This window comes from Dermacentor andersoni, chromosome 1 (genome assembly GCF_023375885.2).
Source record: "Dermacentor andersoni chromosome 1, qqDerAnde1_hic_scaffold, whole genome shotgun sequence".
NCBI classification, from domain to species: Eukaryota; Metazoa; Arthropoda; class Arachnida; order Ixodida; family Ixodidae; genus Dermacentor; species Dermacentor andersoni.
In genome coordinates this window covers 166,046,546-166,072,905 of record NC_092814.1, presented here as the reverse complement: position 1 = coordinate 166,072,905, position 26,360 = coordinate 166,046,546, and the positions used below count along the sequence as shown (strand labels likewise).

General features: G+C 46.6%; 1 protein-coding gene across 2 annotated transcripts in view; it reads right to left on the bottom strand.

The window, feature by feature from the left end:
* The window catches only part of LOC126547065 (beta-catenin-like protein 1), a 156,746-nt gene that overhangs the window by 26,729 nt on the left and 103,657 nt on the right, over positions 1–26,360 (bottom strand). For both annotated transcript variants that reach the window (XM_055062722.1, XM_050194912.2), the window contains exons 12-14: positions 25,513–25,694; positions 20,498–20,595; positions 5,485–5,565 (exon numbers count right to left, since the gene is read on the bottom strand). In XM_055062722.1, coding sequence (XP_054918697.1) covers positions 5,485–5,565; positions 20,498–20,595; positions 25,513–25,694 — 361 coding nt within the window. The remainder of the gene's footprint in view (positions 1–5,484; positions 5,566–20,497; positions 20,596–25,512; positions 25,695–26,360) is intronic.

Genomic DNA, 26,360 nt, shown 5'->3' with positions numbered 1-26,360 from the left:
TAGGCCGACAGTTTATTTTAAATAATCATATTCCAAACTCTAGGGTCGGCTTAGATTCAAGGATTTAAAAAAATGTGCCAGTTTTTCATTGAAACTGCTAAATATGGTGCATAGCTAGCGCCATCTAGAAAAGTCAGTATCGCAGCCGCTACTAGCCGTGCCAGTAGCCAACCATACACAAGCGAGGTCGCCATTTCGACTTGTGTCGTGTCGGCCATATCGGTGTGCGGCGTGGTGTTATCGCGATGGCACCAAGCAGGAGATGCCACTACAGTGCCGCTTACAAGCGAAAAGTTGTGATAGCCGCAGAGGCATCGTTGAACCTTCAAGCTGGGCGGGACATCGGCGTTGACGAGAAAAACATCCGTCATTGGAGGGGACAACGACAGCAGCTTTTTGCGTGTGCCGCAACGAGGATGGCATTTAGCGGACCAAAGAAAGGCCGTCACCACGAAGTGGAGATAGTTTTGGCCGACTGTTCGGATGCAGAGAGCAGCTGCCCTTCCAGTGACAACAGAAGTGCTCCAAGCGAAAGCTAGGGAACTTTCGAGGGAGCGAGGCCTAACGCTAAAGGATTTCAAAGCCAGCCGGGGCTGGCTTCAGAAATTCATGAAGCACTTCGGCTTCAGCCTCCGACGTCGCACTTCAATCACCCAGAAGCTGCCAAGCGATTTCGAAGAAAAGCTGATAGCTTTTCAGCGCTACGTGCTGCAAAAGAGAGAAGTGGCAGGCTACAACCTTGGGCAAATTGGCAACGCTGACCAGACGGCTGTGTATTTTGATATGCCAGTGGCGTACACCGTGAATGAAAAGGGCGCCAAGGAGGTCAAGGTGCGCTCTGCGGGCTACGAGAATCAGCGCGCAACTGTGATGCTGTGCTGCACAACTGATGGACATAAACTCCCTCCTTATATGATATTTAGAAGGAAGACACTGCCTGCTCGAGAAACTTTCCAAAGAAATGTCATTGTGCGGGCAAATGAGAACGGATGGATGACGGGTGCCATGGTGGAAGAGTGGGTTAAGATTGTGTGGCGACGGCGTCCAGGAGCCCTTTTGACAAAGAACTCGCTCCTTGTCGTTGACTCTTACTGTGGGCACTTGACCGACAACGTGAAGGCTGCGCTCGCCCAAGCGAACACGAACCTTGCTGTCATACCGGGCGGCATGACGGGCCAGTTGCAGCCACTTGATGTCTGCATCAACAAACCTTTCAAGGATTGTCTGCGGAAATATTACACGGACTGGTTGACTGACGAAGACCACATGCTAACGGCAATGGGCCGCATCAAACGTGCATCGTTATCGCAGCTGCTGGGCTGGGTAGCTGCAGCGTGGGACGACATTCCAGGTACTTTGACCGTGCCCGCCTTTAAAAAGTGCCGCATATCTAATGCGCTTGATGGTACCGAAGATAGTGCACTGTTTGAAGGTGACAGTGACAAGGAACGCAGCAGCGAGTCTAGCAGCAATGACGATGTTGAATGAGCTCTGCACGTTCAGATTCAATAAATGCTGTTTGCATTTTGTGAATGCTGTCCTCGCTTTATTTTGTTCGGTTTACATTCGAGGTAATATATATATTCTTTTGTTGGCTTCAGACTTTAGGGGGTCGGCTTAAAATCGGGGATGGCCTAGATTCAAGTAAATACGGTGCCAAATACGGTGCCAAATACGGTAAAGTAAATACGGTAAAGTGCCAAAAGCAATGAACGACACTAGATAGAAGCAAGTGCAGGAGCCAGAAACACGTCCCAGCTGCCATATATCTGACACCACCTCTGAGATATGCGATGTCGAAAGCGCATCACAGCATGTCGGTCTCGGAGGCCACAAGTGGAAAATACGAATTGTCCAGGTGGATGTGTGGTTTTTTCAAATTATCTGGCATAATTAAAATTGCAAATTACAAGACTGCACAAATTCTACAAATTAACTGAATTTTAATTCTTTAAGGGTCAATGATGTAAATATATGGCGTCGCGAACAAGTCCAAAAATGGTCGATGCCGTATATTTACGGTGCCGTCTGTACATTTAAAAAGCGCGCCAATTTCCTTTCTGTCATGTGCTGCCACTACGTGGGAATACGGGGAATTTTTTTCGCATGCCTCACTCTGTCGGTTTTCGTTGCATTGTTTGTTTTAGAGCTAGTTTGCTCCCGCGCATCTATATACTACTGCTCGGGTATTGGCGGCGGTTTGGTTTTTTTTCCGCGGGCAGTTTCGGCTTCTTGCGCTTGCAAAACTGATGGCAATCTTGTTGCTAATCGCTCAAAGGGCGACCGCCTGTCTCTCGCTCGTTTAGTGCTGACATAGGTGCGCATAGGAAGGATGCCACCGTGCATGCGTCTCCGTTGCTTTTTTTTTCTTTTGACACTAGCAAAAACTAATTGCCACTGGTTGGCGATAAGATGAAGATTAGCGGAAGTTTGCCACACGTTTTGCTTTTTTGACGGGCACACAACTACTCAGTTTTCTTGAGTGGGCGCACCTACGTAGTTCTATTACGCTATGGATGTACATATTAGTGTAAGAGCAGGAACATTTGAGTCTCGCGAAATATTCTTGTGTGTGCATTTTCAAAGCCTTGAACTATGTGTATAACAATGCAGCAAATTTTTAATTCTTGTAAGTTTATTTCCTTTTTTATCGTTGTTATTCATGAATGAAGAGTACATGTATACCACCACAAAATATTTTTTTCTCACTTTACGGTCACCCTAGAAAAATTACGGCAAATTTTTTTCGGAATAAGTCCCGAAGAACAATCGGAATCTGCAATAAAAAAAATCGACCCTGGGCAGTCGCATATGGTGAAAAAAATCGACCCTCAAAGGGTTAATATAAAGCAAGATCAAATTACCAATGTTTTACTGTATACATGTGATTGTGGCTTAATGGGTAGAGCACTGGGCTGCTGTGATGAGGGGTCAAGGTTCAATCCCAGCATCGGGCCCATACTTCAATTTTTACAGCGAATCTGTCTATGGCTACCGTACAAAAAATCGTGGCGGAGAACAGAAAACACCTTGCAGCAAAGCCAACTTTCTTGCGAATGCTCTGTAGCTCTCAATTTAATGTAGGTATCTTGGAAAAAATCATACTGAAGTTGGCCACTGAGATGACTATCATTACGCTGAGTTTCATTTACTTGTCATAATTAGTTCACAGCGAAGTTGTAAACATTACAGAATTCCCATCTGCTGTCAATACATAGGCATCTACAGGAGTATGGTTACAGAAAACGGCATTAACTCTTCTTTTATCGAAACTATCCCGAAACAAATTATATGCCAATTAGCCGCTAAGACGACTAACATTACGCAGAGTTTCATTTACTTTTCATAATTACCGTAGTTACTCGCATAATGATCGCACTCGCGTAATGATCGCACCCCTGAATTTTGTCATCAAAATTATTTTTTTTTTTATTTCCGGTGTAATGATCGCACCCCGAACTTGCCGCAGCGATATGTTGTGTGCCATGTCTAGCCAATAGTGATTGCGCTTACCATCTGTCGAATGCTACGTGAACGACCCTTCAAGACAAACCAAGCGGTCTGCACGCACCAAACATTCTTAAGCAGATGCACCATTTCATTCCTTTCATCACTTTCCGCACTTCCATGACAAAAAAAAAGAAAAAAAAAAAAAAGAGAAAAAAAAAAGAAAAAAAAAAGAGAAAAAAGATGCAACCAAATTTGCCTTTATTATGCGTAGGCTTTATAAAGGTTGTGGTCAACAAAAACAACAAAAAAGGCCCCTTTCGATTCTTCTTGTCTGCACTCGTGGGCACACAACAAACTGCGAGCGGTAACGATAGCAGCCACGTTTACACTGATACGTTAGAAGTGTACCCTATTCATACACCAACGCTTGTAACACAGCTAAGATATTTGCCCACCCATAGCGGAAATGTGCCATATTAGGATAGTAGTGAAGACAAATGCCGCAGTTTCCGCAGCATGCCTGCCCTGTGTTTCTGTCACTGGTAGCTAGCGCACCCATCTGTTTCTGTCCCCTCAAAGTGGACATGGCTGCGTTATTGCCGCAAACTTGCCGATATTAACAATATTATTCATTACTGATACGGAAGAAACTGTTTCAATGCACATAATGTACTCACGAGAAGAAAAAAATCGCGTTCGGTGCGTTCAGCTTGCTCTGCCGGCCGCCACTTTGTTTTGGTGTCCCGCACTACATACAGTGGCAGCCGCCTATTTGTTGACCTGCTGTCATCCCGCAGCAAATGCGGGTTGAAAAAAAAATTTTTTTTTTTTGCGGGAAATTTCACCCGCGTAATGATCGCACCCCTGAATTTGCGTCAATTTTTTTGTCAATAAAGCGCGATCATTATGCGAGTAAATACGGTGCGTACCACATTTACTCGAATCTAACGTGAACTTTTTTCCCGATAGAACGGGTACAAAAATAGCGTGTGGGTTAGAATCGAGTACGACCCTAAATCTGCATTACCATATTGCCATCGGCATTTCAAAATGGCCGCCTCATACACACTTCGAGCCATGGAGGAAGGAAGAAGATAGTAGGGAGCATTACGTCACGCAGCCAGCCCTGGCAAGGAAACACTCCATGAAGCCAGAGTGGTGGCCCAAAACGTGACCTCTCGCGTCAAGATCACGGAGCAAAATCGAGATCTCTCGAGACGTTTGGTTACTGGTAGCTTTTATTCAGTGCACGATTTGCTTCAAATTCGCTTGAAAGGTTCCCTCTCTGATGTGGCTCGCCAAACGGACATGCATAGCACAACACTGCAATTCAAGGCCACAATCCAGAAACTTGAACGTAGCATTAATCGAAACTGCTACGGTGGTAGCCATGTTGTTGTTTATTTCAAGAGTTGTAATTAGTTTAAAATGGGTATCAACGTGTCATGGGTATCAACTTGCCAACGTGTCTCAAACGTGAAGTCAAAAAGTAATTGTAGCATGCCTGCTCGGCTATTTTTCATGTGCACAGGCCAAGTGCTCTGATCTTTAAAGTATTTGTGCCTGCGACGTAAGGTTATGTGTTAAAAGGACTTGGTGACAGCCTAGTTGGTGCACACTTGACATAGTAAGTACTAAATCAATCAATCAATCAATCAAACAAACAAACAAACAAACATGACAGAAAAGAAACGGGCACTGTTTCTTTTCTTAATAAAGGGAAAATCAGACATCCACACGTTCGTAGCAATTGCTACAAAGTAAACCCATACGGGTTCCTCGAAAGAAAAGCCTCAGAGTTAAAGAAAAATTCGTCCTGGTCCGGGACTTGAACCTGGGACCACCGCCTTTCTGGGGCAGCCGCTCTACCATCTGAGCTAACCAAGCGGCTAGCAGATGGCAGGGCGAAGTCGAATTTGTTGACAACACAAAGCAAAGGCAAGTGATATGTCTTATGTGGAGTGTTTGTGTTTGCAATTAACGTGTCAAAGCGATGTGCCTACATTTGATGTTAGTTGCAAGCCAAGTGCTTACCTCTTTTTCACGTTCAATTATATTGTCAATAGCATGTACTTTTTCCAAATACTTGAAGTGCAGCTCCATCAGCCTGTCCACCTGAAAAATATTTGGCAACAGTATTAGCACTTGAACACAGAAACAAATGGGCACCACAGGCAGAAAAATGAAGAGGAAATGACAACAATGACACTAAGAGAAATATTAACTGAAGCTAGATTGGCAGGTTACACTTCTGGAATAGTAGAGTCTGGTCTCACTATGAGAGGAGTCTTGGCATGCCAGAAGGACAAAAAACAAAAGACAGCTGGCTATGATAGCTGAAAATTTCCATATGGTAGATCCGTGCAAAATCACAGAAATTTTGACGTTTACTCAGGGCTAATGATTAGGGCAGCGTTACATTGCATTCAAATTTAGAAGGCTAAACATGACTAATTTTGGCAACTTATATCTTGCCTAAAAATGGCCAAAATGTTTGAAAATGTTACAAAATTAAGTTCGATGAAGAAGAAGACACGAAGAAAAAAGAAAGAAAGATGAGTACATGCTTCTCTCTTATGCCATTTTTAGTGGCTAGTGATGCGAGATGATGTTCTTTATCATATTCTAATAGAACACTGTAATTTATGGATACCTGCCAAGTTAGAGAGTAAAAAGGTGCAGCCTATTTAGCTAATCACTGCCTCAGTAACATAAACATAAAAGATTACCCCATGCATACAAGCAACACCTCCAATTTATGTTACAGCGACTTCACATAGCACAGCACTGCATGCAAGCTGCTAGAACCAGTGCTTTCAAGGAGCATATGGTAAACAACAAGTGCAGTGTCTATGCTTATTTCTGACCTGCACGTATAAAATATAGATGTATGATCTCATAGAAAAAACGTTTCATGCCATCTGTATGCCTCTCACCATATGCAGCAACAGATTGGGACTATATTATATTTACTGCAATTTATCAAAGAAAGCTTGTGTTGCAGTTTTGCTTAAAGAAAAGCAACTTGGAGATAATGTGCACACATTGGGGCCTTTGTAATTGGATAGCAGAAGAGGAAAAGAGCGGCTGATACAGATTTCACCATTTACAGGCACTTTTTATGTACAAAATTTGGTGGTAAGTGCACGCAAATGGTGGTAAGTGGTGGCACATGACTGTACAGCAAGATGTACTGCTGCACCATCTATTGTCCTAGTACACAACCTGTGCAGAATGAGCCCCATTTGTGTCCCAATCTCAAGTGCTTTGCCAATATGCTAAACATCTAGAAGAGAGCATCAAGCCACAATCATGAAGTCTAGTCATAAGAAATGTCAAGGAGCAAACAGGGTAATCTCTTCAATAAGCAGTGCATGATGAAAAAGCTCCCCCCCCCCCCCCCTGTTTTGTTGCTGAATGTGTGGGGATGCGTGACTCTCACGCCTCCCCTGAGATCTAGTTTTCGCGCATAGCTCGTCTCCTGCAGGGCGGCTTCGCCCGCGGCGTTCGGAGTGGTTGAGGCGCAGTGCGGGAGATGGCGCGAGTGTCGCGCTGCTGCGGGGTTACTTGGGCGCCGAAAGGAAGGCGCTTGCTCTCTTTGGGTTCGGGAAGCGAGCGCGACGAACGTGCCGCGCCGACCATGCTTCTGCGAGACCGTCTCGCGTGGCCGCCTTGGACACCGTTGGCGTGACTGTACACGCGAACGACCAGGCGTTGGGATCCAGCATGGGGCGAACATATTCGCTCGCAATGCGGTCGCGGTAAGTCGGACTTCTAGATTTGTCGCGCGCCCATCGGCATGTTTTGGGGATAGCAACTCGGCTAGCAGGCATTGATCTATGAAAGGTGCAATAAATGCCCTTGTGACTGTTTGCACTACTGTGTTGTCGTTCCTTTGTCCCCAAGAGTGCGGAGGAGAACCCCGTATCTCCCACACCTGGCTGCCCAACGTGGGGCTCTTGGGGCATCGGACGATAGATTTAACAGTTTTGCTTCGTTCGAGACCTTTGTTTGAACCGAAGCGTAGGGCTAGCGCGGATTTTGATAGCTAGCGTTGGCGGCGTGCTTTCTTGAGCGAGGCGACGGTGGCTGTAGTGTGTTTGAACATGTCAACATGCTAAGCCTTTTTGCAAGTGTTTTTTTTAATCACATTCGTCGGTACGAGAGCCACGTGGTCTGCATCCTGGGAGAGCGAGGCTCAGCGCCCGCAGAGCATTGCCAAGCCTGAAGCGAGGGAGTACGGAAGCCTCGTGGGTGGTCCGAATTTCTTATGTAAATAGCTTCTTCTATCTCTTTGACTCGGATGAAGTCGCGGCTCTGGGAGCCGGGTGGCCGCGGGCCACGGGTGCCACTACGGGCTGACTGGTCTTGCGGCCTGGCACCGGGCGCTCCGACACCGTCTGGGACGGTGGGCGCCGTCAACTCGGATGCTGTGTGCACCGAGCGGAGTAGGACCACCTCACAGAGCTAACGTCTCCTCGCGGCTGCCTGTTTTGCGCCCCATTTTGGGTGTTGTTTTTGGATGCCGGTTGTTGTCAGGGTAGCGACGATTTAGGCCTAAGGCTTTACGAAGCTGCCTGTCGCACGTGGAGGGACACAACCTGATGGACCGTGGCGTTGAGGCGTTGCAATTTGCTTTCCTCATTCTATTTAGCCTCGCACGAATTGAAATTACTCGTTCGACTCAAGAAAGCGAGCTTCGTTCACGTGAACTTAGCATCTGAGTAGCTGCCCGATCTTTTGCTATCCGAGTTGAACATCGTACCACGTGGGCGATGCGCATGCAGAATTCCTCTCCCTTGCACTACTGTAGTGTTTGCCGAGTGTGTTGAGTCTACGCAGCGTCATTGGAGTCACCCTTGGTTTGCTGTCACCTGCACATCGTCTGCGCTGCTGCCCCGGATTACGATCGAGTGACCCCGGGCGATGGTTATGCTGTGGCCAGTTCGGCGCAGCGACTTCGGCGGCCTCCTGCATCCAGCTCACAACCCTCGGCGGCGGACAAAAGAGCCGGCAGTCACCGACAGCTACGACGGCTCTTGCCAGCAGGGCGCGTCGGCGCGAGCGACGCTTGCTCGTACCGACTACTGCGTCGTCGTCTCCGAAGTCCTGGCCTGGGATCGTGCCGTTGAGTCGCAAAGCTGCTGCTGTGACCGGCGGACGCCAGCGGTGTACCCCAAGGACAGTCGGCTCGCATGTTATGGACAGCGTGTGGACATTTCCCCGGCGCGGCCACTGTTGCATGTATCACCTTGTTCGCGAAGCACGTGTTGATGTTAGACTGAGTGAAATGTTCCGCCGGAATATGTAGTGATTTAAGGTTGGGGGGATGTGGGGATGCGACTCTCACGCCTCCCCTGAGATCTAGTTTTCCCGCATAGCTCGTCTCCTGCAGGGCGGCTTCGCCCGCGGCGTTCGGAGTGGTTGAGGTGCAGTGCGGGAGATGGCGCGAGTGTCGCGCTGCTGCGGGGTTACTTGGGCGCCGAAAGGAAGGCGCTTGCTCTCTTTGGGTTCGGGAAGCGAGCGCGACGGACGTGCCGCGCCGACCATGCTTCTGCGAGACCGTCTCGCGTGGCCGCCTTGGACACCGTTGGCGTGACTGTACACGCGAACGACCAGGCGTTGGGATCCAGCATGGGGCGAACATATTCGCTCGCAATGCGGTCGCGGTAAGTCGGACTTCTAGATTTGTCGCGCGCCCATCGGCATGTTTTGGGGATAGCAACTCGGCTAGCAGGCATTGATCTATGAAAGGTGCAATAAATGCCCTTGTGACTGTTTGCACTACTGTGTTGTCGTTCCTTTGTCCCCAAGAGTACGGAGGAGAACCACATATCTCCCACAAATGCAAAGAAGCTTTTCTTGCGATGGACAATCCAGGAGAATTTTTGCCTTTGCCGTGAGGTTCTGTATGAAGTTCAAATGTGATAAGACAACACGCTGTATACTGAGGGCACAAGGAAGTCGAGAAGGGTGGTGGCTTGATGCACGCCATACTCCCGGGTGCTAAAGGTTGGAGGTCACGTGATCAAGCATGTGCGTGATCAAGCATGGGCAGTTGAGCGCACGTCTCCTCCTCCAGCCCGGCCGTGGCTATGCATGGCTGTCCGTGCAGCTGAGCTCATATATATGGTCCATGGGCCCTTATATTGCAGGTAACATGCAGCGGGTGCAAAGTTTGGCTGAGCTGGTCGCTTCACATATGCTGTCTTCTTGTATGCTTAGTGTTAGAGGTTGCATAATCTCAAGTTTTGGAGGCACGTTGAAGTGAGAAGCAGCACGAAGCATTTACTCCCTGTGACCGGCATTCTTTATCATGCCAGCGTTACGATAAGTAAGTGTTCGCAGTCATCAAGCGAGATCTGCATGTTTGCCTGTGTGTCTAACACTTTGCTCTGACTAACAATGCTTCACTTTCGGATGAAACAACAACCTCTTTTCTTTTTTTTGTTAGTTTCTGTGCCACTGCGAAACAGTGTTCTGCTCCTTCTGTTGGTCCTAGTGGTGCCAAGCAGTCTCTTCTTTCATTTCAGCTGATGATCATATCAGTACACATCACATCCACGCGTAATGCCACTTCGATGCACTAGAGTAGACCAAATCCTGCTACAGTACTGTAAGTAAACAAAAGATGGAGGTTCGTCACTGGCTACTAGTGATCATGTGCGTGGCAGGGTGTGGTGGCAGGTAGCATTGGGTTATGACCTTTGTTGCAGCCTTGCTCCATCCTAGAAGTTTTCAACAACGCATTGCGTCAAACTATTCGGACTATTGAGATGAAACTTGGTAGGAGCAAAGTGCGTCTCAGGAAGAACATACCGTAAGATTTTCAATGTTGTAGAACATTTCGAAACAGTAGTAACATATCAAATTTGTGCTAATTGTGGTCCTTGTCAATGCTGAAATTCAGTAAAACTACTTTGTATGCACTTAAAATGTGCTAACAGATAAAATGTAGCTGCAACACATTCCCGAGTCTGTTTCCATAAAGCCTAATGTATTGGCTGACCACAGTGGCTTTCTGCATGCCTACTGGTTAGTGCGTACGATTATCACTTGTCACATAGAGCCTAGCTGTGCTGCCTCAACTTGTGGTGTTGCTGACGACAAACTGCTACAAGATGTGTTCCGCCTTTTCAGAAAGTGCATTGGAAGGGGCACAGACTAGAGTAACAATGATTCCAGATTCTGGTTTCAGTACAGGTGCAGTGATGCCTATATGGGTAAGCAATGGAAATGCACGGAGGTGTGGTGAAAGCTTCAGAAAAGAACATAGTGTCACGTGGTGGTGACGTTGAAGAACACAGTAGCAATACTGTGAACTTTTATTGGGCGAACCTGTGCCCACAAAACAGGCTACACTTATAGCACAACGATAGCGGCGAACACGGTCGGCGATCATCAAAAATCAGATCAGCGGGTCAAGCGCGTCGGCTTTTATACAACAGTCGTCGAATGTTCCAGACTAATCGTTGAGACCCACGTGCCTTCCACAAAGTTCTACAACATTCGCGGTAGGCGATGAAATCAGATAACATAAGGTTCGGCGACAACAGACAGCGAATAGAAGCATCGATAACTTTCCAGAAACTTCGGATACATGCAGGCGCGTCCTGCGCTGTGCGATAGCACTTGTTGGGCGGCGAAACGCGGTAGCCCGATAAAGATAAGTACACGCGTCATTACCCCACTCTTAAAAAGTATCGACCCGATGCTGCGAACAAACGAAAGTAATAAAAAGCACTCGTAGCAAAGAAAACAACAAAATAAGGAAGTTCCTTAGTGTCCGTAAAAGGGTTTAAGGCGCACCACGTGGACCACTTCAGATCGTGCGTGGCGCCGCTGTGAATGCGAAATGCCGTCTGGCACGACCTCATAGTCCAGTGCGCCAATACTTCGAATCACCTTGTAGGGTCCGAAATAGCGTCGCAATAGTTTCTCACTCACTCCTCGTCGGCGTATCGGGGTCCATACCCAGACACGGTTGCCGGGCTGGTACTCGACGAAGCGTCGTCGCAGGTTGTAGTGTCGGCTGTCAGTACGCTACTGGTTCTTGATCCGTAGGCGGGCGAGCTGTCGAGCTTCTTCGGCGCGTTGGAGATAGGTAGCGACGTCAAGATTTTCCTCGTCAGTGACGTGCGGCAGCATGGCGTCGAGCGTCATCGTCGGGTTCCTGCCATAAACCAGCTTAAATGCCGTGATCTGTGTTGTTTCTTGCACCGCCGTGTTGTAAGCGAATGTTACGTACGGCAGGACCGCATCCCACGTCTTGTGCTCGACGTCGACGTACATTGCTAGCATGTCGGTGAGGGTCTTGTTCAGGCGCTCCGTGAGACCATTTGTCTGCGGATGGTAGGCAGTTGTCCTCCTGTGACTTGTCTGGCTGTATTGCAGAATGGCTTGCGTGAGCTCTGCTGTAAAAGCCGTTCCTCTGTCGGTGATGAGGACTTCTGGAGCACCATGTCGCAGCAGGATGTTCTCGACGAAAAATTTCGCCACTTCGACTGCACTGCCTTTCGGTAGAGCTTTAGTTTCAGCGAAGCGGGTGAGATAGTCCGTCGCCACGACGATCCACTTATTTCCGGAAGTTGATGTCGGAAACGGTCCCAACAAGTCCATCCCGATCTGCTGAAAAGGTCGGTAAGGAGGCTTGATCGGCTGTAGTAATCCCGCTGGCCTTGTCGGTGGTGTCTTGCGTCGCTGACAGCCTCGGCATGTCTTGACGTAACGGGCGACATCGGCGGTTAGGTGCGGCCAGTAATACCTTTCTTGTATCCTCGATAGCGTCCGGGAGAAACCGAGGTGCCCAGCGGTCGGATCGTCATGTAGGGCGTTGTTAGATACGGGACCGTTTCCTGAGCCTACTTCGAGTTCCCCAGACCTCATCGAATCGCACCACAGCTAATTGAGGAGCGAAGAAGCACGGATGCCACATTCCCTAGGCGCGGCACGAGCAAACAAGTTGGCGGACCCCACTTCGTGTGCAGCCGGTGGAGCTATTCACTGCTTGGCTCTTCCCGAAAGCGAAGAGAGAGCCTGGCACTGTTCCAGGTAACGTGGGTCCAGAAGCAAGACGGCTGTAATGCGCCGTGACAACCTGGCGGCGTCGCCCCCTACCCTCTATGGTGACGGCGCATTGCAAGTCAGCAAGGCAAGACCGCAGGGGGACCAAGGAGCGACTCTCTTCGCCGGGTGTGACTCGATCGCACGGGCGCCTACCACTGGCTGAAAATGACGACACCCGAGCGGGCTCGCCGATTGGCCGAAAATGGCGTCACCTGAGCGGGCTCTCCCACTGGCCGAACGTGACACCGAAGGGCTTAAAAGACGCAGACCGGGAGCAGCAGAGGAGCATTCCTAGAGCATTCCTTGATTCATCTCTTTCGAGCTTCTTGCGACAGGCCGCAGCGTCCGAGTTGCTGCCGGCCCGTAATGACTTTACTACTGTTAATTGACGCTCACTGTAAATAATGTAAATAAACCTCCCAAGTTTTTCATCCCGACGTCCTCCTCAACCCCTACAGCGTGCAGTACTTCTGGACGCAGTGCCGACGGAACAACAAGAAGGTAGCTGGCACGGACTGGTGAGAAGTTCTTCTTCACGAGTAGGTTGTTTTGAAGTGCGAATGAAGACAATCCACGCTTAAATGCCCTAGGGACAACGTCGGTGTCCCCTTCCAAATACTCGACTAGGGCTTTTAGCTCCGGGTCTCCTCGTTGCTGTTCGATGAAGTCTTCCGTGCTTATTATTCCAAGGAAGGCCTCGTCATCTTGCGGCGGCGGGTCAATGGGGGCGCGTGATAGGCAATCAGCATCTGAGTGTTTTCGTCCAGACTTGTATGTTACAGTGATGTCGTATTCTTGTAGTCTGAGGCTCCACCGTGCCAGCCGTCCTGAAGGGTCCTTTAAGTTAGCTAGCCAACACAACGCGTGATGGTCGCTGACCACTTTGAATGGCCTGCCATATAGGTAAGGCCGAAATTTCGCTGTAGCCCAAACGATGGCGAGGCATTCCTTTTCGGTTGTAGAATAATTGCCTTCCGCTTTTGACGACCGGCTAGCGTAAGCTATCACGTGTTCATGTCCATCTTTTCTCTGGACTAGGACAGCACCGAGGCCCAGGCTACTGGCGTCAGTGTGGATTTCGGTATCGGCGTGCTCGTTGAAGTGCGCAAGTACGGGCGGCGACTGCATGCGTCGTTTTAGTTCTTGAAATGCGTCGGCCTGCGGCGTTTCCCACTTGAACTCGACGTCACATTTAGTTAGCTGTGTCAGCGGCTCAGCGATGCGTGAAAAGTCCTTAACAAATCGCCTGTAGTAGGCACACATGCCAAGAAATCTACGCACTGCCTTCTTGTCGATGGGCTGCGGGAACTTTGCAATGGCAGCTGTCTTCTGTGGGTCAGGGCGGACTCCAGACTTGCTGATGAAGTGGCCTAGGAACAGAAGCTCATCGTAAGTGAAGCGGCACTTTTCTGGCTTCAGAGTGAGCCCTGATGACTTGATGGCCTCTAGTACTGTGGCAAGCCGCCTAAGGTGATCGTCGAATTTTCCGGCGAATACAACGATGTCATCCAAGTAAACGAGACAGATCTGCCACTTCAATCCTGCTAAAACCGTGTCCATCACGCGCTGGAATGTTGCAGGCGCCGAGCACAGTCCAAATGGCATAACCTTGAACTCGTAGAGGCCGTCTGGGGTGATTAAGGCGGTCTTTTCGCGATCTCTTTCATCGACTTCTATTTGCCAATAGCCAGACTTCAGGTCTATCAAGGAGAAGTATTTAGCATTGCAGAACCGATCCAATGCGTCGTCTATCCGTGGGAGGGGGTATACGTCCTTCTTCGTGATCTTGTTCAGACGACGATAATAGACGCTGAAACGTAGGGTTCCGTCCTTTTTCTTCACCAGGACAACAGGGGATGCCCACGGGCTTTTCGACGGCTGGATGATGTCGTCGCGCAGCATTTCGTCGACTTGTTCTCTTATAGCTTCGCGTTCTCGCGGCGAAACTCGGTAAGGGCTCTGGCGGAGTGGTCGAGCGTACCCCTCGGTGATTATGCGATGCTTGGCGACTGGTGTTTGTCGAATCCTCGATGACGTCGAAAAGCAGCCTTTGTATCATCGGAGCAGACTTCTGAGCTGCTGTTGCTTAATCACGGGGAGGCTTGGATTAATGTCGTAGTCTGGTTCGGGAACCATGGTCGTCGGGGTAGATGCGGCGGAATCCGAGAGGACAAATGCATTACTGGTTTCGAGAATTACCTCGATGTATGCGATCGTCGTGCCCTTGTTGATGTGCTTGAACTCCTGGCTGAAGTTTGTCAGCAGCACTTCAGTTTTCCCTCCATGCAGTCGAGCGATCCCTCATGCGACGCAAATTTCACGGTCTAGCAGTAGACGTTGGTTGCCTTCGATGACACCTTCTACGTCAGCGGGTATTTCGGTGCCGACCGAAATAACAATGCTGGAGCGAGGCGGGATGCTCACTTGATCTTCGAGCACACTCAAGGCGTGGTGACTACGAGTGCTCTCCGGCGGTATCGCTTTATCTTCCGGCAACGTTATTGACTTCGACTTCAGGTCGATGATTGCGCCGTTTTGGTTCAGGAAGTCCATACCGAGAATGACGTCTCGTGAACACTGTTATTCTTGCCGTGCAGATTCCAGTCGGCGTTATCAGGTGTCCTCCAGCAGTGCGAATTTGAGGGCCTTCCCATGCAGTCTTAACCTTCTTCAACTGGGCGGCGATGTGTCCACTCATGACGGAGTAATCAGCCCCTGTGTCCACTAAGGCGGTAACTGCGTGGCCGTCGAGAAGCACGTCGAGGTCGGTGGTTCTTTGTCTGGCGTTGCAGTTAGGTCTTGGCGTCGGATCACGGCTGCGTCGTGTTGAACTGAAGCTGGAACATCGCGTCGTCAAGTCGTCTTTCGTCGGTGTAGTCTTGGCTTCCTGACTTCGTCGGGACGGCGGTGGGTCATTATGTCGTCGAGATGGTCTCTTCGTCATCTTCGTCGGCGGTGGAGGATCTTCGTCAGTTCGACGAACAGCAACCGCACTTCCATCGGTTGCTGCTTTTAGTTTTCTGGATATGGACTCACGGATCAGCCCCGGGCTGGGCCAGTGTATGGACGGCACTGCAGCGACATGTAGCGACCTGGTGACGGCGAACGGGATGGTCGTCGAGGGCTCCACTGAGTAGCGGCGAGGTAATCGGCGATGTCACGTGGGCGCTCGCCAAGCTGTGGACGCGGCACGTTGACTGCGAACCCTCTCAGTCCCAAGTCGCGGTATGGGTATCGGCGGTACACATGGCCGGCTTCTCCGCAGTGATAGCAGAGTGGGCGGTGGTCGGGGGCTCGCCAAATATCCGTCTTCCTCGCGTAGGTGCGGTGGCCGACGGGTGGGCGTGCTGGCGGCGGCGGACGACGGAATTGCGGCGTTACAGGGCCCTGGCGCGGTCGCGGAGGGGTACCTTGACGGCGTGCGACGGCAGCGTAGGTCATCGCTTCCGGCTGGGGCTGTGCTTATTCTGGTTGCACCTCAGGAACTCCAAGCGATCGGTGCACCTCTTCTTTCATGATGTCGGCGATCGAGGCCACTTGAGGCTGCGACGAAGGCAAGACCTTGCGCAGTTCTTCGCGCACAATGGCCCTGATGGTCTCGCGCAGATTGTCCGTGGCCAGTGATTGAATTCCTGCGTAGTGGGTAGAGCTTGTACGGCGGTTGAATTGCCGGTTCCGCATTTCGAGTGTCTTCTCGATGCTGGTGGCCTCGCGAAGGAATTCTTCTACGGTCTTCGGTGGGCTTCATATCATTGCGCCGAAAAGTTCTTCCTTCACACCACGCATGAGAAGGCGGACTTTCTTCTAGCACTAGCACCTCCACCAGATGTCACGTGGTGGTGACGTTGAAGAACACAGTAGCAATACTGTGAACGACAAAACTAACTTTTATTGGGCGAACCTGTGCCCACAAAACAGGCTACACTTATAGCACAACGATAGCGGCGAACACGGTCGGCGATCGCCAAAAATCAGATCAGCGGGTCAAGCGCGTCAGCTTTTATACAACAGTCGTCAAATGTTCCAGACTAATCGTTAAGACCCGCGTGCCTTCCACAAAGTTCAACACCATTCGCGGTAGGCGATGAAATCAGATAACATAAGGTTCGGCGACAACAGACAGCGAATAGAAGCATCGATAACTTTCCAGAAACTTCGGATACATGCAGGCGCGTCCCGCGCTGTGCGATAGCACTTGTTGGGCGGCGAAACGTGGTCGCCCGATAAAGATAAGTACACGCGTCAATAGCTACCGAGCTGCCGAAGGGCATGCGTGAGACCTATTGCCGCTAACCCTATCGCAATAGGCATCTTTACCTATCTGCTTGACAGCTGTAAGAGCTGGTGGTCGTGGCCTCGGAGTCTGGCATCAGACAGAGGGTCGCTCTCTGGCCTACGCTACCAGGGTGTCATACGGAGGCTAAGCAGGCCCATGCAGCCATCCAAGTTCACTTGAAGATGGTTGCTTCTTTCATGAAGATTAAGAGGTCAAGAGGATGGGGAACAGAACAGGGGGTCCATTTACATTGGAACTGAAAACTTATGTACATAGAACAAGGGGTACTCGTACTGGTCGGAGCACGGAGTGCTTGTTGCATGAGCTACAGGTCAGAAGGCTACATCTTTATGGTGAGCACACATCAGAGCACACTAGCACACACTTCAGCAGTCCACTTAAATCCCTTTTGTCCTCCCTAGATCTCTAGGTCAGGGAAATCTGCGGTCACACCTCCCTCTAACCGGAGCGTCCAAAGTCGCAGAGGGCTGCGCCTTGAGACCTAGGGTGTGCATAAGCACTCCGGCACCTTTGTTCCCTGAACATGAAGAAAGGAGGGGGGCTTCATTGACAGGGATTGTCATGCTTGATTGTTGGGGATTGTCAACTGCCATGTCTTGGTTGACCGTGGCAGTTACCAGAGTCTGTGGGTGAACGGCATAGAACACCCCTTTCCAGGCGTTTCTTGCTCCCATCGTCGTTGATGGCAACCAGTGAACCATCAATCAACACTCGATCTGCCAAACGTGTCTCGCCTTGTTGTCGCCGTAGGTCTGTCCGAGCGGATGCAGTGTTAACTTCACGGAGCGATTCATCGCAGTAATGCAGGAGGGGCTAGAAAGTCACTACCCCCCCTGGCCGATCGTGTGCACAATGCGGAAAGCTCAATGTACATTGTCTGCTCTGCTGCTCTGCTTCCTACCAAAGTTTCGAAATGCTGCTTGGTTTTGCTTGTACTCTATTGCGGGGTCATGTGAATGAGCTGGGATTGTTTTTCACCGCTATGTAAGAGGTGGGGAAGAACCCTCATGGTGCTTATGTTAGGTGACATTTGCTGTGGCATCACTTTTTTTTTCATGGCAATACACGTAAAAAAATGTAAATTTACACGTCCTGTCACTTAGTGCATGCTACTACTTTTTGCTTAGTTATGCCATCTCTGGCAGAAATGCCAGAGATTCAGTAATAAGGTTCCACTGTACTAGGTATACCAAAATGGAACTTGATAGGAATAAAGTGTGCATTGAGAAGAACATGCTGCAGAAATCTTAAAGCTGTAAAGGTGGAGTCGGCACCCTAGGAAATTTGAGAGCATAAGTGAACTTATGGACAGAAAGTGGACAGAAAACACTATGTGCTTTCCGTCCCGTGTCCCTCCTTGTGTCCGTATCTGCTAACGTTAAAACAAGCTCACTACGAATAACCAATTCGCCCTGATCACCACCCTGACTGAGAGCATTAATATTTAAGTGGCTGCGTGTTCAAGGTAGCCATCACCAGCACTGCAGTTACTGCTCAGTGCAATGACGAGAGGTAAAAAGGAAGGTACAGGAGGGCTGCAAAGTTCCATAGGAAGCAGCTACATACAGGGTGCTTTTTTTTTTTAATACAATATAGCTTTTTCATCATAAAGCTGTCACCGTGAGACACCTGTCACTGCTTAAGTTACTATGAAAATACTAATTAAAAAAAAAATTTAACTGACTTTTTTATTAGTGCCTCAGAGGCAGTTGTTTAAATGGCATATTTGAAGGCAGTCACATTTTAATGCACCTTCATTTTTTAAAGATCTTGAAAATTGCACCTAATTCGAGAGACTTATAATTAAATCTCAATAGTAAATCACGGCAACATCGAAAGTGCGTGCCGCGAAAGTGCAGAAACGGCAGCCTTGCTATCATATCAGACTGAAATGCCTCATGACAAGCGTGAGGAAGATTGAAACTGAATATCTTGGCCAGTCACGGCCCCTACTGATACGGTACGCTTTCCCTGGCAAACATGTGCAGTTGTATTACAGTCAGGTCAGGACTTGCCGCAGCATGCTAGTATCGTTCAAATTTTGCCCCACACTTCATTATGCAGCATGATGCACAGTGGGACACGCTCAGTCTCGATAATGCCTGGATTTGGCCTTCAATTTCGATGAATATCACTAATCACGTGAGATTTTTTGGACATCTAAAAAATGGCTATGCCATGAATTGTGATGCCCTACAAGTTTTCGATCTAAACAACTAACCTTCAATTTAATAACAAAAATGTTAATGAACTAATTTTTGTTAATTAGTCTTTTCAAGGTAACTTAAGCGGTGGCAAAGTATTCCCACCAAGCGTAGAGTTCGTATGCGAAGACGAAAGGTATCTCACGGTCATTGCTTTCTATAAAAAATCTGTATTGTCTAAAAAACGTATAACAAGCAGTGCACTGGGCACTACTGTGGTTCGCTGAAATTTGGGTAATGATTCTGGATGGTCGCACAAGTCTGCCATAGTTTCTGTCTTTTTTTTCTGTTTGTAGTTTATACACAAGATTTGTTGTACGTATTATGATCCATCCTTAACCAATTTTTGTATTCCTATGCACGGTGTGCAGAGTGTGCACTTATCTAGACTTTGCTGAATGCAACATGATGGGCGCTGCTCACAGTATGCCATTGCAGGTCTCCGTGTGGCACCAAATTTGGTCAAATGTTCATGCTGCACATGCAGACAGCAAGCTACATTCATCACTTCGAGTGCGCTGGTTTTTGGTGTATATTTTTACTTGTTGCCAGAAGGAAGTGTTGCTTCTACTTAAGGATGAGAGGAATACATAGGGGACAGGTTGAAAACAAAGAAGCAGAAATGAAACTACAAGCACTTTTACTAGGTCCATTGAAATGTGACGATGAAACAACATGCACTTGCAGGTGTGACATGCCAACATGTGTTTAAAGGTGCAGGACATCATAAGCCATGTGCAAGTTTTTTTTTTTTTTTTCGTTCCTCCCTTTTAGCATACAGCAAAGCAGTATGCATTTGGCACTGCCTACTGGTTGTCAGTTGGTTGGCCATAGATCACCACACTACTTATACTTAACTGCCATTCACTACTCCACTACATCTGCACAATCTCAGGCTCGTCCACCACTGGCAGACAGCAGTGATGGTGCCATAAGGTGACAGCTGCTGCACTTATGGCTTATAAAACACAAATGAGGGGTTGAAGGTTACACATTGGTCTGGTTGGTGACCAGTATACTTGATTAAAATTGAAATGCTACAGCTTCACAAACAAAATGGCTATGTACAGACATCATGCAAGAAATAAGGCAAAATTTCACATGCAGCCCACAGTTTTGGTTGCTACTTATAGAGTGCACGGATACAGAACAGTGTTGTTGAGAAAGAATAATAAAAAAAATGCTTGGAAAAGCAAGCATTAAAACAAATCAGTTGGTGACCTCTTAAGCCAAGCCATGAACCCAATAGTGTTATGGGCTGCAGTGACAGCACCTTGGCCTATAGTTCATTTAAAAATACGGGAACTGCAGTAAAATATATGTAGTCATGTGTGGCTATAACAACTGAGCAGCCCATTCAACTTCCTTATTAGAGGCTTTAACTGCATTCAGGCAAGTGAATTTCTAAGGAGCAGCATTACTTAGTAAAACAAAGCTCACACAGCATAAAAAGAATGACATGATGAAAGCCACTGTTCACCTTTTCATGGTCATTTTCTGTAAACTTGTTTAGAAGACGTTGCCGCTGAGTGGTCTTGCAGTTCTTAAGCATAGATGAAATCACTGAACACACGTGCTCTGTAAAAAAATTAACGAAGAGGCTGGAAGACATGCTGCTGAAAGTGATAAACCCATTTTTCTATTTTTTAAGGGGGCACATAAGTCTTCGAGACAAAAAAATATAATCCCACTGTTTTTGTCCTATGAAATGCTCAGTTTGAACCATGAAAGTGCTGAAATGACCCATTAAGTGTCGTTCGCCATTCCAAAAGCATTTATCATTAGCAGGCCATCTCAGTTTTGTTCAAAAGAGCATCTTTCCAGCTTGCTTTTCTGCAAAAATGATCCTTCAATGCTGCTTCGGAAGAAGGCTACCTGGTTTTGCAGCATAATATGTCTATATTTGGAAGTATAAAATTTTGGGAGCAGCACTATGTTTGTGCTATTCACTCAATTCTCTTGATTTCTTTTTTTCCTGAATGCTAGAGAGTCAGGGAGTGCACAAAAACTATGACATAGTTGTTTAGGAGACTGCAACATCTCAAAATCTTGTAGAAATAACCAATAAAAATTCACATTTGCGAAGTGGCAACTTTAGAATTTCATAACGTCAGCTAAAATACAGGTAGAAACATTAAAATGGAAATTTGCACTCTTCGAACATTCAGGAACATATCTGCTTAATTTTAGCTCTCTTGGTACAGTACATTTTTTTCAAGTTACATCCTAAACTTATAACACGAAAATAGTTGTAACTTTTTCAGATTGACTTAGAAAAACATTAACTGCATACTTCTAATCACACACAAGATTGAATATTTCCTTAAAATGTGATGCGTCTAGAGTAAATATGGCGGAGGAATAAACATTTATTTTCGAAACAGTATCCTGGGAGTCAAAAACAAAATTTAACAATAACAGCATTTCTTGTGATGGCATTGTACATCATGCAGACATGATAGACTGCTACAGTAATTAATGCACACTGAATAGGCAGTTTTCAAACTACAGTCTATCAATTTAAATCAATTCAACCTTGATGGGTTCACTGCATTGGATCAAATTATGTGGTGAGTTGAATTAAGAGAAAGAAGAAAGGTACAAGCACACCACTGCTTTATATCGCAAATACAGTAGCCAATCATTACTTTGAATTTGAAGGGGACTAATGAAGTGACTGCCAAAATCTATCAGTGTGTATATACACACAGACACACATATATATATATAAACAATTTAGAGATAAAATGTAATTTTATTACACTTTAGACTGCCAGTGGCCTCAAAGCTTGCTAATGCACATTTTGCTCAGTTTTCTGTGAAAGGATAAAAATATTTGCTTTAATTTTTTGTTAATAACATGCTTCGCTTTCTTCAACATACAGTCCAATGTGTGTCATCAGGGTGCACTAAGGGAAACCTTTCCTTCTACAGATGGTATGTGTTGAAAATGCTTATATTTAAGACAGCATGTCAGCCACCCTAAGCCTTGAAGAAACATGATGTAGATGTGGAAATGCATTGTTAGAACAGTGCATTAAAATGCAGAAACAATTTTTGGCAGGGCTTAAAAAGGAGAGAGAGAGAGAGAGAAAAAAAATAAATAAGAAGTAAAACCAAAATAAAGAGCAATATACTAATTACTTTCCACAAACCGTGTAGCCATTTCTCTGCCCTAGAAGTGCTGTTTGGTGGCAAGTCCATATGGGTGAGCAATAATTGACCAATGCAATACCAAGCCATAACTTTAGAATGCTAACTCACTGTGTGCAGCAGCAAAAGTCTCAAAATATTTTCTTCACAAGTCAGAAGTTTTTAAGAATGAGCAGGCGAGCTGCCTCTATAGCCCACTGTTAACAGCAGTGAAAGAGCAACTGAATTAAAGATAGCATTCCTTTGCTAGGCTGGCAGCAGCTTATATGAAACTATGTGCTGGTCTGTGTCAGATAACTAGTGGCAAGTGCCTTACTCAGAAGTTTACCTGCGTGCCTATAGGTTCAGATGGAAAATGTTTGTGTCTTGCCACTAATGGCAATGCACAGGTCTTGACACACAGATCAGTGGCTATTTTCTTCTTTTTCTTTTACACCACTCAGTTTATGCAAAACAGATCACCTGCGGCTTCATTTTGCAGTGAGTGTGCACCTAATGCACACCCATGAAGAAGCTTCAAATACATATAGTGCATAAGTGGAAGTTTGAGCAAAGGGAGCGTTAATGAGTTTTCAAATTATTGGCAGAGGAAATTAATAAAATTTCTCTGTGGGGGTTTTCTCAATTCCCTTCTGTGGTCAAAAATAATTAGATATTGCTATAGTATGTCTTGGATGCATATTAGCTGCAGTTAATCAAACAAATAACAGTTTGAAGCATACATAAGCAGCAGAAATTTTCTCAAATCTTAAAAATAAATGTTTTCATTTTTCTCCAGTGACACTACAAAGGACACACAAAAAGCTAACAACCTTGACTCTCTTCTAAAGCTCCATTCTGTGTACTATGGCAGACACAAAATCAACACAGTTTGGGAACTTGAGGTTAGAGATAGAATTTTTGAGCACTGGGAGGCAGATTCACAATGTCTACATAAAGTTATACTGCACAGAATTTGACGAGGCCTTCAACAAGCTGCAACTCAGTGGAAATAAAGTAACAGACAGCTCAACCCTTCACTCTTCCCACCACTGGTTCCTCACTTCTGAGCTGGTAAGCACTTTTGCTGCCACCAATACCATCTATGGCTTAATGGAACCAGACAATTAAAAGACAAAAAAATACAAACTGGCTCATATTTTTTTGATTTCATGAGCTTCATACTGGCGACTTTCTCCTGAGCAATACAAAAGTTGCGTTGCAACTCACTGATTCAAAAAGTTCATGAAACGCTTGAAACTGAGTGAATGAACAAATAGAAATTATGTAACGGTTCTGCAGAAACCTGCAAGGTGGAGAAAAGTAATTTTTTAAGGGAAAGTGAGACATCCACCCGATCGTAGCAATTCTATAAAGCAAGCCCATACGGGTTCCTCGAAAGAAAAGCCTCGCAGTTGAAGAAAAATTCGTCCTGGTCCGGTACTTGAACCCGGGACTACCGCCTTTCCGGGGCAGCTGCTCGAATTTGACTTCGCCCTGCCATCAGCTAGCCGCCTGGTTAGCTCAGATGCTAGAGCGGCTGCCACAGAAAGGCGGTGATCCCAGGTTCGAGTCTCGGACCAGGACGAACTTTTCTTCAACTGCGAGGCTTTTTGTACAAGGAACCTGTATGGGTTTCCTTTGTAGCAACTGCCATGATTGGGTGGACGTTTCATTTTCCCTTAATTAATTAACCCTTTGAGGGTCAACAACGTAACTATACCGCGCCGCGAACAAGTCCAAAAATGGTCGATGCCGTATATTTACGGCGCCGTCTGTACATTTAAAAAACACGGCAATTTCCGAACTTTTTCTTTGCTGTCATGTGCTGCCACTATGTGGGAATGCAGGGAATTTTTTTCGCGCCAGTTTGCTCCCGTGTGTCTGTATACTACAGCTTGCGCATTGGCGCGTGCGAGCGGGCGGTTTCGGCTTCTTGTGCTTGCAAAACTGATGGCTATCCCGTTACCAATTGCTCAAAGGGTGACCGCTTGTTTCTCACTCGTTTAGTGCTCACAGGGGTGCGCATAAGAAGGATGCCGCCGTGCATGTGTTTCTGTTGCTTGCTCTTTTTTTTTTTTGACACTTGCGAAAACTAATTGCCTCTGGTTGGCGATAAGATGAAGATCGGTGGAAGTTTGTCACACGATTTGCTTTTTTGACAGGCACACAACCACACAGTTTTCCGGAGTGTGCGCACCTACGCAGTTCGATTATGCTATGGATGAACGTATTAGTGTAAGAGCAGGAACATTTGAGTCTTGCGAAATATTCTCGTGTGCGCATTTTCAAAGCCTCGGACTACGTGTACAACAACGCATAAAATTTTTAATTCTTACAAGCTTATCGACCCTGGGTGGTCGCATATGGCGAAAAAAATTGACCCTCAAAGGGTTAATTACTTCTCTCCACCTTGCAGGTTCCTGCAGAACCATTACGTCAAACTCTTGCCTTTGCTTTGAGTTGTCGACAAATTCGACTTTGTCCTGCCATCTGCTAGCCACCTGATTAGCTCAGATGGTAGAGCGGCTGCCCCGGAAAGGCGGTGGTCCAGGGTTCGAGTCCCGGACCAGGGTGAATTTTTCTTCAGCTGCGAGGCTTTTCTTTCGAGGAACCCATATGGGCTTCCTTTGTAGCAATTGCTACGATTGGGTGGATGTCTCATTTTCTCTTAATTAAATAGAAATGATGAGGGTGCAACTGCATGGGAGAGCTTTCTACTCACTATGTGATGCTAAGCATCTTGTTGTGGCATTAGTATTTGGTAAATCTGGTTCATATACTTTCATACATTTTATTATAATTAGACTGTACCAGACTGCATGAGGTTTGCCACAGTGGGCATGTACCTGCTCGAAACAGGCAATATTTACAAAAAGTGCAGGAACTGCAGCCAAAGGCAGTCAGCCAAATAATGCAGAACATCTGCAAGGACTGTGCCTATGTTTATTCACAAATGCTTTGCAAAGTACTTGGCAAAACGAAAAAAAAAAAAAAAAAAAACCCCTACATTCTTGGGCAACACACTGAGTGAAATTTTATTTAGGAAATGTATCTGAGGATATTCTATTTATTTATTGCCTGAAACTTAAACAATTCTTCACTTAGCATTATCATGCTGGAAATTAAGTAAACCAAATTAGCACAAAAAAATTTGTGCATTTTATTCTGAAATGCAGAAAATCAGATTTGCCACAGCGACTGAAAAATGTACCCTTTAAAGCATTAAAGAGAAGATGGTGAGCCATGGCATACTGATAAAAGATTATTATCTATCCCCCTTTAATGAGTAGGCAAGCTCTAGCGCAAGCTTTCACACCATGGTGCACAGTTATTGCGGAAAAGTATAATCTGTGATTTCACCTTCATGTTCTTCAGGAGATGCTCCTTTCTTCTTGTACTTTCGTGGAGTCTGCATAAACAGTGGAAATATTGTCCGAAGGCCCAAAATATCAACAAACTTGTTGCAGTTGTCAGTGCCTTCCATATTGCATGTGGCAAAGTCGAGTACTTTTAGTGCGCCACTACGCGACATCTTCTTTTCTCTAAAAAAAATACAGAGGGAAGAAGAGAAGTAGCATAGTTGTTACATGGAGGAAATCAACAGCTTTCTGCATTTACAGCACAGAAACCTTCCCACACTAGATGAACTTTTGCTTTACTACACCCACTTAGCATCGATCACCAGTAACCTATGAGCGCTGCAGTCCATTTTACAGTTGTTAATGAGCTTGAAAACTAAATAGTTTAATTTCTATGTGGTTGCTTCTAATACCAGTCGAACTTCAATTAACAAATAGAGATATAACAAATTACCAGCTAATACTAAGCAAATCTAAAATGTTTCTCACCGATATCAGTGTGTATCAAATATATGCTTATAATCATTTTTGAATATGATGTCAGATGCGACTTCGTTAAAACAAGGTCCGACTGCATGGGGTTTCCATTATGACCTGCAATGAGTATGCTTGTGGAAGAGGCTTCTTTTCTAGTGTATTGACGCTGAATACGGAAACAGCCAAGTCTTATTTAACCCTTTCAGACACTATGTACACAAATGCATAGTTTGTGAACTCCCGCCTTTTCCTCTGAATGTGTTACAGATTCAAGAATTTTGTAGTTCCAGCCTAATTCTTTACTCTTTGTCTAGCAACTGTGGCCTGTACTGCACCACATAGCAAACATGGATACACTAATGTGCTAAATAT